Here is a 12,741-nt window from a genome sequence, read left to right on the forward strand (position 1 = left end):
TTGAGAGCACTGGCTGCTCTTCCAGTGAACCCAGCTTCTATTCCCAGCAGCACGCAGCGGCTCAAAACCACCTGCACCTCAAGCTCCAGGGGAAGCAATGCCCTTTTCTGGCCTCTTTGGGCACTAGACACACAAGCTCACACATACAGGCAGAACACCCAGACGCATAAAAGAATAAAATAATTTTTAATAAACACATGAAGGATTAGTGAACTAAAGGCACTGAAGAAGCAGGTTCAAGCTGGAGGAGCGGAAGTTCTAGGCCATCCTCAGCTACATAGGAAAGTTGAAGCCAGTTTGGGCTACATAAGACCCTGTCTCAAAAATTACTGTTCTTTATTAAAGATATTACATAAACAGGAATTCAAAGCCAACTCTTTGAAAACTACTTGTTCCCTGGATGTCTCTCCTGCATGTGAGAACACATGTTTCAATACACTCATTTGTTTTTCTCGTTAATCTGTTACAGGAATCTGTTCCAACTAAAAGCTTATGGGGCTTGAAGAAAAGTTATTTTTCTTCCCCTCTTCTGGCATTAGGCCCTGACTATGGTACAGTTCTTGGCATAGCTCAGCTAACCTGCTGGCATCCTGACATCTCCCTGGGTCCTCATCCCTGTAATCACATGAGCCCATGCAGTAATAAGGAAGGGAGGCTCCATGGAGACTGTGCAATATAGCATCTAGCTTGGGGCGCAGGGTGGGAGACTATCTTCCTTCGGTAGCTTTCTGATCTTATGTGGAGGGAATGAGGAAGAGATCAGAGATGGAGGCTGTGGGCCGACCTGGGGGTCAGCTGACAACCGTCAACCTCCTCCAGTCTGTAGATACAGTGAAGCTAGTACCTCCAGAGAAACAGGAGCAGGAAAATGGTCAGTAGAAGGCTCGGCTGTCTACACAGAGAGACCCAGGAAGGGCAGCAAGGGGGCTCCTTGCCCCCTTGGCTGTGAAGCTCAACTACAACTCGATCACAGCAGAAAGAAGGCCAAGAGACTCTAGCCAGGTGATGCTTCCTGTTCTGCAGCTTTCTCTGGGTGCTGGCTGCCCAGGCTTGCGAGTACAACTGCCTGCATGGATCTAACAAGCATACTCGAATACCTGCAGCTTTGCTGCATGACTGTGTGCACGGCACAGACACCACTGCAGATGCTGAAGACAGAAATAAGCAAGTGAGCGTCTGCACTGTAAGTGCTTACATCCCAGGCAGTAACCGAAGTATCTTTATCACGAGCCTTTCCCAAGGCTGCTTCCACCAAAACAGTGGTTTTGTTGGGAACTATTCTACAGTACATTGTACTGCATCATCAGCCATTTCTACTGAGACCATCTAGATTGTGCTCTTCCTGGAAGAAGGACCAGATCTGATTCTCCTCTAGATACTTTAGAGAGACTAAGACAGAACCTGCTACTGCAGTAGCTTCATGGTCACCAGAAGAGGAGGCCCCATCCAGAACCCATCCCTTGCAGTGAAAGCCCTTGCAGTACCTACGGAAACAGAGAGAGGACAGTAGGTAAAAGGTTTGCCTGTGAAGATGACATGGAAGCTTCACATGCTGAGCCACTGTCAAGAGCAGAAACACCATGGGTGGGTTTCCACTCATGTGAGTGAAGGGTGTTATACTGGTTAGTTTTATGTCAGTCTGACACAAGCTAGAGTCATCTGAGAGGAGGGAACCTCAATTAAGAAAATGCCTCCATAAGGTCTGGCTGTAGTCAAGCTGGAATGGTATTTACTTACTTAATGGGGGGAAGGCTCAGCTCATTGTGGGTAGTGTCATCCCTGGGCTGGTGGTCCTGGTTTCTATCAGAAGGAAGGCTGAGCAAGCCATGGGTTGCAAGCCAGTAAAAAGTACCCAGTGAATGAAATCAACTCTTTCTTCCCCAAGCTTCTTTTGGTCATGGTGTTTGATGATAGCTAACTAAGGAAGGTTTAATTATAAAAAAAAATACATTTTCTAGCAATAGATACAAGAAAATTAATGTTCAGACACATACAAAGATCAGAGCCATTGATCAACGGCTGAGACAGGAAGCACCACAGAGGCTGGGATCAGTCTCTGAGGAAAATTGGTAGAGGCGCGGGGTTACGGCCACATGGCCTCGGAACATCTGTAATTAACAAATCAAGATCTGCCCTGGCCTTCACTGGAACAAAGTGCTAGGCAGACAATCAGTGCTTAGCACCATGAGGTGGGTATCATTACCCCCAAGTGTCTAGACTTTAGAGTCATGTTCTTCTTACCCAATGAGTACGCGGGGCCTGTGCAGCTGCGGTCCCCACTGATGCCAAGGAAGGGAGACACCACTTGCTTCACCAGCTCCTCCAGCTGCAAATAGCCCTCACTTGGGCCTGTGGGCTCATGAACACTCTACAAATAAACACCCAAGATAAAGGTTAGTGAAAAGTGTCGCAGTGGTGGACACCGGTCAGCGCCTGCCAATGACCTTCCTTGCCGTGTGGCCACATCAGCCTCCTTGTGGTTAGAATGGAGGAAATGGGCCAGAAGCACTGGTCATTTGTCCCAAGTCCATGGATGAGAATGAAAGAAGACAGGAAACGAAGATGAGGTCATAGGTGGGAGGAAAAGGATAAACGCAAGGCTTGGAGCTCCGTGGCTCTTGCAGGTCCATGGGCCACAAGGACAGAGCTCACATTGAGCCCTACAGAGGCAGCAGTCCTCATTTCTCAGCCCCTCTGCCAGGTTGTCTAGCAAAACGCAAAAGACAGATTTTCCTGGCCCAGTACAAAATGAAGATGCGAGGCCCTGATTTGAAAAATCAGTTGGGATGCTGAGTGGAAGATGAGAGAATCAGTAAACAGAAACTATGAGGCAAGTGGAACTCTGAGCTCGAGGCCAGCCTGACCTACAGAGCAAGTTCTAGAATAACCAGGGCTACAACACAGAGAAACTCTGTTTCAAAAAACAAAACAAAAAACAAAATCAAACCAAAAAACTAGTCATTCGAAGGTCAATATGTGGGTTCTCCCAGGACAGTGTAGGCAGCAGGGTCCCAACTCTTGCTCTAAAGGGACAGGGTGGCAAGGCCCAACAATTACCCCACCCGCAGAAGAGTGGGGACCTTACCGACAGTGCACAGGCACACCACAGAAGCACCACATAGGGACTAACATGCAGGCCTCCCAACAACCCTTCCAAGGACGAGAAATAAAGACGAGGAGGAGGCTTAGGAAGCTTGTCTAGTATAACACAACCAACAAATGGCAAAAACAAAGAACATAACAACAACAACAAAAAGCCCCACTGGACTGGAAGCCAAGCTATCTGGCTCTGAGTCCTTGTGACTGTCACTTTGTTAACCAGAGTAGAACATGGAGAAAAAACACTTAAAAGTCCAAAACAGGAGAAGGGAAGAGTGGTCCAGCACAGCCTGAGGCCTCAAACTAAGACTTGGGTAAAAGCCAACCAAAATAAATGCATGGCAGCCAAAGCTGGAAAGGGGCTGCTAAAACCTGCTTTCTAGAAATCCAGCCGCTCCTTGTGAACTCTGTTTCTCATTGGAAGAGGTGATAAATGTGCACTCCTGAGGAGGGGTGGCAAAGACCCAGGGCCACCAGGAAAAGGACAGGGCCTGGGAAAGAAAGAAGGAAGGCTCCAGGGGTCTCTGTGCTTAGCCAGAAAGATTATCTCCTCGATCTCTCAAAAGAGAAAGCCCTAAATGGCTTTCCTTAAAAACAAAGAATTCACCATGGTCCCAGAGTTGTCTGCGGAGCGAAACAGATGGGAACAACTCCTGAAGGTAGGGACCCGTGGGTAAGATATGGTTCCCAAGGAAATAGGCCCTCCCCTGGTCCTTCTCAGCTACATCAAATGAGATGCTTGGGTGTTGGATAGCTTGAGAAAACAAGAGGCCTAAGAAGCAGCTACAGGTGTATGCAGAGTTTGCCATCTGGGATGACAGACGGAAGGAAGGGACAGGTGCAGCCAGTGACTGTCCATTGGGACGACCTTGACTGTGGCACTGGGGATAGGCATGGTGATTCTCCATACCCTCTTTTGAGCTCCACTCCCCCTGAGCTCAAGCATTAGAATGCTTAGCGTTGGAAATCAAAAGAAAAAGAAAAGAAGCTGCTTACACATGAAGTTCTGCCCAAACTGGAGGGGAGCACTCAAGGCAGTAGGAAGGAAAAGGCACAAGAACCAAACCAGACTTTAGGGCAGAGCGGTCCAAATCATAAAGCCACCTTTATTAGGTCTCAAAGCCCAAGAAACAGTTGTTTCTTCTTCTATTTCTTCTCTTAATAGTTCTCATCAACTTCTTCTCCCCGAAAGAGACATGACAGGAAACAGAAGTGACAAAAGGCAGGAGGAAAATGGATAATAACACAGCTTGGAGTTGGGTAGCGCTCCCAAAGACATGACCCTTGGGGGCATCCTCAGTCTTCTGTCCCACCGCTAGCCCAGTTAGCAAAACAGTCAGTAAACGACAACTTTTCATGGCCCAGTATGAAACAAGATGCTAGGCCCGACATTCGAAATGTGAAGAGTGTTGAGTGGGAGATGGGAGACTATTAACCAAGGCACAGGGCCCTCCAAGGACAATGTCACACACCCTGCCTCTTGGTCAGGACCCCATACTGATTGAACGCTTCCCTCATCTAGGTGGGGCCCCTTGAGAACAAGAGCTTTCTACCTACAGCAGGAGATGCCCTGGCATCTTCTTATAAGGGAGGGGTTGATTCAAGAAGGTTTGAAGGGCTGGTAAGAATGGGAGAGCTGGGGCTGGAGAGATGGCTCAGAGGTTAAGAGCACTGGCTGCTCTTCCAGAGGTCATGAGTTCAATTCCCAGCAACCACATGGTGGCTCACAACCATCTATAATGAGATCTGGTGCCCTCCTCTGGCATGTGGGCATACATGGAGGCAGAATGTTGTATGCATAATAAATAAATAAATCTAAAAAGAAAAAAAAAAGAAAAAAAAAGAACAAGTGCTTTAAAAAAAAAAAGAATGGGAGAGCTGAAGTCTGTGAAAGGCTCTTTCTCTTTGTACCAGATTTATTTGGGAAAATCTTCCCCAGGTCCCATGTCCCTATGGAGAGTTAGGGCCTAAGAAAGACAATTCACAGTACATCCCTATAGCAGGCATGGCCCCAGAGTGGATTCCCTGAAATTCTATTCTGACTCCGAAGCTGCTGCTCCTCAGGACCCAGAGAATCAATTTGGACCCAGGGAAGACCTACACTGATTGCTGTCAGCCTCCCTGCCTCAGCTCTCTGAGCTCCAAGGGAGAAAGCGGCTCAGGAGACCTATTACCACGAGGCTCAGAGGGAAGCCATGCCAAGTACCCCACCCCGGAGAGTGGCTATCTTAGAAGTTCGAAGGGTGTTTCCAGTACCCGAGGAGGATACAGGAAGGAAGGCTAAGAGGTCAGAGAGAGAAAGCTAAGGGAAGGCCGATTGGTCCAGCTCCCTCACATTAGGCTGAAGTCCTGCTGGTTAGCTGGCCTCTCTGATCCTCTTCCTCCTTGAAGTGGGAAAAAAAGATCCACAGCCGAGACTATTTCCTTGTCCAATTTTCCAGAACTCCAACATAGCCAGGGAGCTTCTCCAGCTGTATTTTACTCCTCTGAAAGAAGCCATGGCCTTGGAATCCTCCTTGGTCATTAGCAGCTGGCTCCAGCACTTTATGAACACCTGCTTTTATGATCAAGACTGGGCTGGGTGCTGAGGGCACAAACGTGAGGAAGAAGCTTAAGATTGGCTTTGACTATTCTGGACAACAGTGTTGAGATCAGAGGGGAAGTGAGCACCAAGATCTCAGCCTCGCACGGACCACGAAGGCCAGAGCACCAGGTAAGCCAGCTCCCAACATCTGAGGGAGAGGTGGAGGGACTCCAGGTCCAGGGACAGTCATGAGCAGCTTTCCTAAGATCAGCTGGGAAGAGCTGCAGGTACACAGCATGGTGGGTAAATGCGACAAAGGCAGAGTAGTCCTTCTGGGACATCTTCAGGGGCTCTAAGGGGTGATGACATGTGTCATCAGGAGACTCCACAAGACCCAGAACCTCAAAAGGCTTTTATTAATAGAAACATGTCCTCTCGCTCCAGCTTCAGTTGGGGAGAATCTGCAGAGGGCAGCCACACTCGCAAACAGAAAGGGATGTGTGGTAGTTAATCTTGACTGTCAGAATGGAAACGCCCCTTGAGGGCTTATCTAGATTAGGTTAATAGGGTGGGAAGACCCCACCATACACATGGACAGCATTGTTTTCTGGGCTGGGGTCTCAGAGTGCATAGAAAGAGAAAGCCAGCTGAGCATCTGCATCTGTTGGCCAGCTGCCTCGCCTTCCTGTTGCCATGCCTTCTCTGCAGTGATGATGAAACCTAAACAACCCTTCCTCTTTTAAGTTGTTTTTTTCAGGTATCTTGTCACAGCAAAAAGGGAAGTAACTAGCGCTGGATGCCTCCCCAAAGCGTTAGAAATGAAAACAGAAAGTGGAGCCCAACTTCCGAACCTCACTCCCAGAACCCTCAGGGGCTCCTTTCTACACGCCATATTTGGGAGCTAAGCTCTGTGTCCAGTACTTCAGGTGCTAGCTGCCATGCCTATCCTTTTCTTCCCTTTTACAGAAAGGCTGGATGTAGACTGATACCCACCCTCATCTCTGAGACGACCCTTCCTCTATTCTGATTAGAGGAAAGGGGAATATGTAGAGAGATAACCAAAGGCACATAGATGGGGCTGGTGGCATCTCACTAGTCATCAAGAGCCGGATGGAGGCTGGAAAGTGAGAACTGCCATCCACGGGAAAGGGCTCCCCAGAACATGTTGGATCCACCTGACCTCACTCAGGGTCAGCTGATTGGGCAAAAGGGAACTCCAAACACAGCACATGCCAGTCAGATCTCTTACCCAGAAGAGGGAGCAGGATTCTGAATATTAGAATCTTACCACCTCTTACCAGCTGGGGGATTTTGCTCAAGCACTTAAGTGTCCTGCTTTTGTTTCCTCGTCTGGAGCATGGGAATAAAACAATGCTGACCTCATTAGATGGTTATTTGGATTGTTTAAGAAAACAGTACATTTATAGTCCATGTGCCTGCACCTGGCAAACCACCAGAGCCTGTGAAGTGTTAGCTCATCTTCCTGTTGCAGATTTAGGATTGGGACAAGAAGACAGCATGGAGCCATCTGGGTAGTGTCTCTCTGGTAAACACCACGGAATGTCACATGTAATCTGATCCGAATTATTCCACAAACAGAAAGACCAAGTCCAGAAACAACCAGGCAGGCCACAAGAGACAGCATTCACACACACACACACACACACACACACACACACACACACACGCACGCACACACACAGAGGAAGAATGATCCAAACAGAGATAGAAAGTGACCAGAGTTGGTGGCTCTGGGACCCATGTAGGAGTTCTAGGTCTGTCTTGACTCAACTATGGGAGATGCTTTGTCCCTGTTTGCACTCCTTGGATGAGCACAGAAGGATGTCTCCTCCTCACTAGCTGGCACCACAGTGGAAACCTTCTTCTGTGCTCACAACCCTGGGTTGGGTGCTAAGGACACAAGCTGAAGGAAAAAGTTTAGGAAAGGCTTTGACTGTTTCAGGCAACAGAGTATTTAGAGCAGAGGGAGGGTGAGCACCCAAATCCCACCCTCACAGGGACTGAGAAGGCCACAGCACCCAGTGAATCAGGTGTTATTTTCTTCTCTTACTCCAACACCAGCACCAGGTACAACACCAGGAGCCTGCTGGGCGTACAACAAATACACATGAGCCAATGAACCAAGAAACATGGACGAATAAGCAGAAAAAGGCACAGGTCAGCTGCTCTGCTCTGCGTTAGCCCTGCTCCCCATCTCCATCACGGCAGGATTACTCGGCTGCTTGTGGCATCAGGGGCAGGCCTCCCCAGCACTCACCTGCAGAATGAGCAGCATTTGTATAACAGATGAGGGTAACTTGGACTGTGCCAACAGCAGCGAGTCACCCAGCTTCACCTTCAGCAAGACCAGGTCCCGGAAGCCCAGCAGGGAGATCTGGCGGATGGTCAGCTCCTGTCCCTGGGGAAGACAGGTGGAAAGGTGAGAGGGGACGCTTGCTGAGTTCCCACCAGCCTTCAGTGCTTCAGGGGAAGTGTTCACAGTGCACTCAGGACGGACTGGCAGTGCAACACTCGTGGGCTGTCACAGAAGACCCGGGTCTGCTTTCTCCTGGCATTAAGGTAAGGTATGGGTCAACCAGATTAGATAACCTAGAGACGATCCAAGAAACATATAATAGCGGATCTTGCTGTCAGGAGAGTCCAGTGGTTGGGAAAGAGGAAGAGAGAGGAAGGGAGGAGAGACGAAAAGGATTACAACTCTCTCCCCACCTCAAGGCTGCTTCCTCAACTTCATCCGTTAAATATTTAAGTGCTTATCACAGGTCAGGCAACAACAGCCCGTACATGGTTACATAAGACATCAGCTTCTTCCATAATCACAAGTAACTGAGGAAGAAAAGTGATTTGTAAGTAGGAAAAGCCTCACTATTTCAGCTGCTGGGGTAGTAGGCAGGAGATGAAGATACCAGTCGCCATGAGAGTTTGTGTTCGCTAGGTTTTGTGTGCTAGGCAGGGCCCTAAGATTCTAGATGTAAACAGTGCATGTAATGTCCACTTCTGTCGTGGCTTGTGTGTGTGTGTGTGTGTGTGTGTGTGTGTGTGTGTGTGTTCTCACACCCGTGTGCAGGAATCCTGGGACTTGGAGAGGCATTTTTACATTTTTGAAAGTGTGTGTGTGTGTGTGTGTGTGTACACGCGCGTGCTCAGGTGAGTATGTGACGGAGGGGGAAACCTGACTAACCCCACACTGTCCTGATTAAATATGACTCTTCCCTGTGCCTGTGATGGCACTTCGCGATGAGATCAGCCCTGGAGCCAGCAGACAGGACAGAGCGCTGGCTGTCTCCAACACGGGTGGGCATTCTGCAATCACCTGAGGCCTCTTCAGGGCATCCACCAAGCTGTATGTCTGTGGAGCTGGGGCTGGACTCTCCTTAGAGGCCTGGCCATACTGTCCTCTGTCTGTCTATGATGTTAGTAACCTTCTAATAAACTTCCTCTGTCAATTCTCAGTGGTCCCTCAAAGCCATCTGAGATGTTGCAATTTTTACCTCAAGGTTTTTTGTTTTTCTTTCTATAGCATTAAAATGATTACAAATCACAGGAGAAAAGCACTTTTACTCGGTCTTAGGGCTCAGGCAGTACTTAGGTCTAGAAATGACATTCTCAGCTTAGCTCAAGCTGGACTAGAGAAGGATTTCTGGTTGTTAGATAAAACCCCACCATTCCTTAGAAACTTGTGAAATGGGTCCACCCATCAAAAGGACTCATTTCCCTTGCCTCTGGCAGGGACATATGGCTCTCCATTGACATATATGGGTGGTTCCTCATCAAAGCCCATGCTGGCCTCCAAGCTCCCCCAGTCCTTATTCACAAGTACTTGTTACACATCTGAAGTTCCCCACACTAGCCGGCTGACCCCTCTCACTCCCCTACTCCCGCACTATGCTAGCCCCAGGCTATTCCATCCCCTTTATAACAGCAAGGTGCTTGCCTGTTACCCTACCACACCCACTCTCTACTATTTCTGCCCACTATTCTCTCTCTTGCTATTTTCCCCACTTCCCTGGCCCATGTCTAGTCTGCTTATTTTTCTCTTGGATCTGGATTCTTCTCGATGCCTTTGGATGTTCTCTCTCACATCCACAACAAAAACCTTCCTCCCCCTAATCACGGTGCCAACAATTCGGTGATTTCTTTACTGCGTCCCTCACATACGGTCTTATTCTTTCACTACCCATGCTTGATAGCTAGATGGTTAGGGATGCAAGACCCAACACTAGCCCCTCATTAATCTGTTTAGGCCAGGCTACTCAATGATACAGGATGCTGGAGGATGATAGGAACTATCCAACTTTTGTTCATGGCCCCTTCTGTGGTATCCATCCGTAGTAAAACTGTCTGATTTAAATCACACCAGCCAGAGAAAAAGAAAAAGGCAGGCAAGGGCAGGCAGACTTTTAGAAACTACACTGAATGTCAATCTGGAGGAAAGAGAAGACAGGAGAAATAAGAAGGCAATTCTAGAACTCCCCGCCCCCACCACTAGCAACTACTTGGCATAACTGGTCTTTTGGGCCACCCAGGCACTGGGGCCTCTCCACTTGCAGCCAAAAGAATGACTCCTGGTACTTTGTCATTTTGTTTTGGATTTCACTTTTAAATCATTGAGTAATAGATATTGTTAGGCTACAATTCAAAGTTAGGACAGGGTTAAGGCAAGCAGAAATCACCTTCTGTAGCTTCTTGATATCCATCCAAGAAACCCCTCTTCAAAAGCTTGTATTTATCTTCTGGATTTTTCTAGAAAGTTTTTACCTCTATAAAATTCACATTTAACCTTAAACATACATAGAGAGCATACTTTTCATGCCTGTATTTAGCTTGGTGTACCTTGGACATTTGTACAAATCAACACACCTTGCTTCTCCCTTGCCCCATATTATTTTAAGGTCACATAGTATTCCAACATGCGAGTATACTCTAACTGCTATTTCTTCAACTAAAATACCTTTTTTACTACAACAACGCTGTAATAAACATGTTTATCCATGACTCTCTGGACCCTTTTGTTAGTATACCCAGATCACTACCACTCTTCGAAAGAAAACTTACACTATCAAAAATCCACCTTTAAAAAGGAATGGGGAGCCAGGCAGTGGTGGTGCACACTTTTAATCCCAGCACTTGGGACACAGAGGTAAGCGGATCTCTGTGAGTTCGAGGCCAGCCTGGTCTACAGAGTGAGTTCCAGGACAGTCAGAACTGTTTTACAGAGAAACCCTGTCTCAAAAACAAACAAACAAACAAAGAGCATGGGGAGACAGGTGAGTGCTGAACAAGTCTGAGACCTGAGTTTGAGCCCCCTGAAGCCACATTGAAAAGACCAGATGCAGTCTGTAATCTTGCAATTGGATAGGCAGAGCCAAGCAGATTCCTAGGGCTTCCTGGTCAAGAAGTCTAATCAAGTCAGTGAGGTGACAGGCTTGGGAAAACCCTGTCTCAAAGTGGGAAGGGCACCTGACATCGGCCTCTGGATATATGCTCACACATGTACACGCATACACACACAGGTTTTATGGATACTGCCACATTAGCTTTTCAAAAGAACTGACTCATGTTCCAGTTGATGTGGGATTCCCCTCTGCTGTGAATATCATTGGCCAATAAAGGAACTGCTTTGGGCCTATAAAAGAGCTGTAAGGGAACAGAGCTAGGTGGCGAAAACTAAACAGAATGCTGGGAGAAATGAGGCAGAGTCAGAGATAGACATGGAGTCCCGCCAGAGTCAGATGGAGCTTGAGCTGGCAAGTCACAACCATGTGGCAATATACAGATTAATAGAAATGGGTTAAATTAATATATAAGAATTAGCCAATAAGAAGTTAGAACTAATGGGCCAAGCAGTGATTTAATTAGTGCAGCTTCTGTGGGATTATTTCAGGGCTAAGCAACCGTGACCAACAAGCGGCCCCCTCCTTACAATACCCAGTGAGTATCTGTGAGCACATTTTCTCAGACAGTGGAGGGAATGGAGATGATTGTTTGAGTGGGTAAATATGGTAGACATTCAAGAGTAACCCATTCCAAATCCACCTGCTTGGCCAGGCTAGGGAGCAACAGATCTAAACAATTAGGGTAACCTCTCCTACTGAACCCCCAAATCAACCTGCTTTATTATTGCCACTCCATCCTTCCCCATGCCATTTCCTTTCTAGAATGTTCTTAGCCTCTTCGCATGAAAATACCTGCAGGAGTGTGGGCTAGCAGGAGGGTCACAGCACTCCCCAGGAAAAGATGAAAGACTGCCCTAAAGTACCTTACGTATTTGGAGAGATGACCGACTTAGTAAGTGACCAGAAGGCTATACAGTGTCAGTACCAGGTTGAAATGTGAGCCCAAGAGGGTTCAGACTAGCAGTGTGAGATGCCGCTTGCACTGGGACTGTACTCAATACCTCACACCTTCAATGCAGCCTGAAACGTGGAACTTCACATCTATGGTCCCAGCAGCCAAAGCCTTTCTCCACGTGCAGACTCTGGCTTCTCATACTGCCCGGAAATGCACTGGATGTGAGATGAGGTGCTCGGTTCTCAACAGAAACAAGTCAGTCACTGCTTCCTGGGACTTTCAATTTGTGGTTCTCAGACTCTGACAGGGTTTCCCTTCGTAGTGGACCAGAGAAGAGACACCTACTCATCCAAAATTAAAAGCAAGTCTATCTTTGCCCTTGAAACAGAAAAAAGTCATCTCCACGTTACCTAATACACAGACCTCCCACTCTCTGTGCCTTCTACCTTGGTGCTGGTTTGTGCAAGCCTCCCTTATCGCCTTTGAATTTTCCATTTATTCTTTGAGTCCATGCCTCTCCCTCTCTCCCTCAGCCAGCAAATAAAATGGATGAGCATAAGCAGATGTCCTTCAGGGTCAGCAGGGGGAGAAAGTGGCCTCCAAGTGAGTGAGGGCCGCGAAATTGCTTGGGCTGAAGAAAGTGAAATAAACAGGCACGTAGGATTGCCAGACCTGGCCGCTTGGTCAGAGAATCAAGACAGACCCCTCATTAGGTCTACAGAACTGTGCCCCTGCCTGGCTCTGAGCCCCTCCGTGCCCATCCGCCACCTTCTATAGCCACCACCTCTTCCTGGCAGTTGCTACAC

The 12,741-nt window shown here is 47.9% G+C and overlaps 1 protein-coding gene across 4 annotated transcripts in view; it reads right to left on the bottom strand.

The window, feature by feature from the left end:
• Prr5l (proline rich 5 like) overlaps positions 1–12,741 on the bottom strand; it is a 179,232-nt gene that overhangs the window by 6,548 nt on the left and 159,943 nt on the right. For all 4 annotated transcript variants that reach the window (XM_041679263.1, XM_041679265.1, XM_041679264.1 and 1 more), the window contains 2 exons: positions 7,902–8,042; positions 2,242–2,368 (listed from right to left, as the gene is read on the bottom strand). In XM_041679263.1, the coding sequence (XP_041535197.1) occupies positions 2,242–2,368; positions 7,902–8,042 (268 nt within the window). The remainder of the gene's footprint in view (positions 1–2,241; positions 2,369–7,901; positions 8,043–12,741) is intronic.

The sequence above is a fragment of the Microtus oregoni genome, unplaced genomic scaffold (genome assembly GCF_018167655.1).
Source record: "Microtus oregoni isolate MIOR12 unplaced genomic scaffold, Mior012 000031F_ref0000149, whole genome shotgun sequence".
NCBI classification, from domain to species: domain Eukaryota; kingdom Metazoa; phylum Chordata; class Mammalia; order Rodentia; family Cricetidae; genus Microtus; species Microtus oregoni.